At 34.9% G+C, this 1,810-nt stretch overlaps 1 protein-coding gene across 2 annotated transcripts in view; it reads right to left on the bottom strand.

The window, feature by feature from the left end:
- Positions 1–430: 430 nt before the first annotated feature.
- The window catches only part of LOC116853456 (protein SHORT ROOT IN SALT MEDIUM 1-like), a 3,339-nt gene continuing 1,959 nt past the window's right edge, over positions 431–1,810 (bottom strand). For both annotated transcript variants that reach the window (XM_032834564.1, XM_032834565.1), the window contains exon 6: positions 431–1,810. In XM_032834564.1, the coding sequence (XP_032690455.1) occupies positions 1,762–1,810 (49 nt within the window). In that variant the 3' untranslated portion in view covers positions 431–1,761.

Below are 1,810 nucleotides of genomic sequence, written 5' to 3' on the forward strand. Positions count from 1 at the left end.
TATATATATATATATATATATATATATATGTATATATATATATATATATATATATATACCCAGTAAGCAAATTGAGCGCAAATTGCGCGCAACTTGGCATCAACATAAGTCAACTGTTGATGTCAAATCCATAGCCATGTAGCAGCATTTTTAGGCTATGGATTTGGCACCAACAGTTGACGTCAAGAGTTTGATGCAAATTTGCAGCAAACAGCGCGCAAACATTGCGCGCATAGGTTGGCAGCAAGTTGGCCGCAACACCGGAACAGCGTCTTGAACTCAACAGTTGAGCGCAAATTGGCAACAAATCGGCAGCAACAGTTGCATTAAATCAGCTGATCGCTTTAAATGGCGCGCATGGCGTATATAACCTCGGTCGTTAGATTAGGTTAGGTTGAAATTGTTATTCGTAAATAAGTTAAAATTAGTATTTGTGAGTAGACAATATAAATTTTATTTTGTACAAATATGAAACATATATACCAATTTATACAGAGGGGGATCCTGATATAATATTAAAAAATAATTGAAAATATTTGAAAAATACTCTTTGCAAATAATAACTTTTAGAAATACACTCTCTTCGGTCACTTCCATCTCTATTATAGAATTCTATCAGCTACAATATCTTGAATTCTTCCTTGTACGTTTTATACAGAGATTTAATCACAAGAAATTATTATTCGCAATATAATAAGTGTTAATGTTGTTGTCATTATTAATAATCTTATATCTACTGACACGCACGATAGTATAGTGTCAGTAGATATAAGATTATTAATAATGACAACAACAATAACACTCCCAGCACACAATGTTACATTTAACGTATATGTTAGTTGTAATTTCCTACTCAACAATATAACTGTTATATAACATGCGTGTTATGTAACAGTTATATTGTTGAGTAGGAAATTACAACTAACATGTAACATTGTGTTTGTTGGGCTTATTATAATATCATAGTGATTATCGACGCTCCCGGAAATTAATCGCAGTTCTCTTGAAAAACGCTGGATGGCTTGTTTTCGCGAGAAGTGAACTATGGATGGAATAATCATACGCAGTCGTAATGTAAACTTTCCTCCAGAATATTTCACGCAAAAATAAGAACGATCGTCAGTGTCGTTCGCGAAATCAACATACCGCAATTTCTACGGATAAGTGTGCGCAAAACAAGTGCTATCCCTCGTTTCTCGAGCGTAATGCATAGGTTGCGTAGGAATACGTGAAAGTCGAAATACAAGTGAACTTTCTCTTTCAAAAGACGTTAATCAACCAGTATTCCGCGCACCGCCGGAAGATAACTCGTAATAAGCTTTAAGAGAATGGAAATGTCGAAGGTGACTTGTTCTCTATCGTGAATAATTAATCGCAAATAATACTCGAAACATATACTGACAGTTCGTTTCTAAGAATACTGTTTTGAAACGTATAAAGAACTTCTCTTTGTTAATTTTTCATCTTTTTATCGTAATACGTGGAACGCAGATTGTATGGCGAGGAATGCAATGATGTTGCATAATTATATAAAAAAAACAAAAGTAAAAATTAAAAACTAAAATTTTAAAAAGAGTGCAACGAAGCACTGAGGAGAACGCGAATATACTTTTTTCTAAGCGTCGGTCCGCTCAGTTTTTCGTGGCGATTTCCATTGCGCGAGATCGGCCAACAGACACCCTCCACGATCAGTACAGTTACTATGTAGTTTTACCTTAAATTCTAGTATTGCTATGCTTGTGTGTTCTTCACGTTAAATCATTAAGCTCTCTCTCTCTCTCTCTCTCTCTCTCTCTCTCTCTCTCTCTCT

The sequence above is a fragment of the Odontomachus brunneus genome, unplaced genomic scaffold (assembly GCF_010583005.1).
Source record: "Odontomachus brunneus isolate Ranch 3 - 2012 unplaced genomic scaffold, Obru_v1 Obru_scaffold_324, whole genome shotgun sequence".
In the NCBI taxonomy this organism is placed as follows: domain Eukaryota; kingdom Metazoa; phylum Arthropoda; class Insecta; order Hymenoptera; family Formicidae; genus Odontomachus; species Odontomachus brunneus.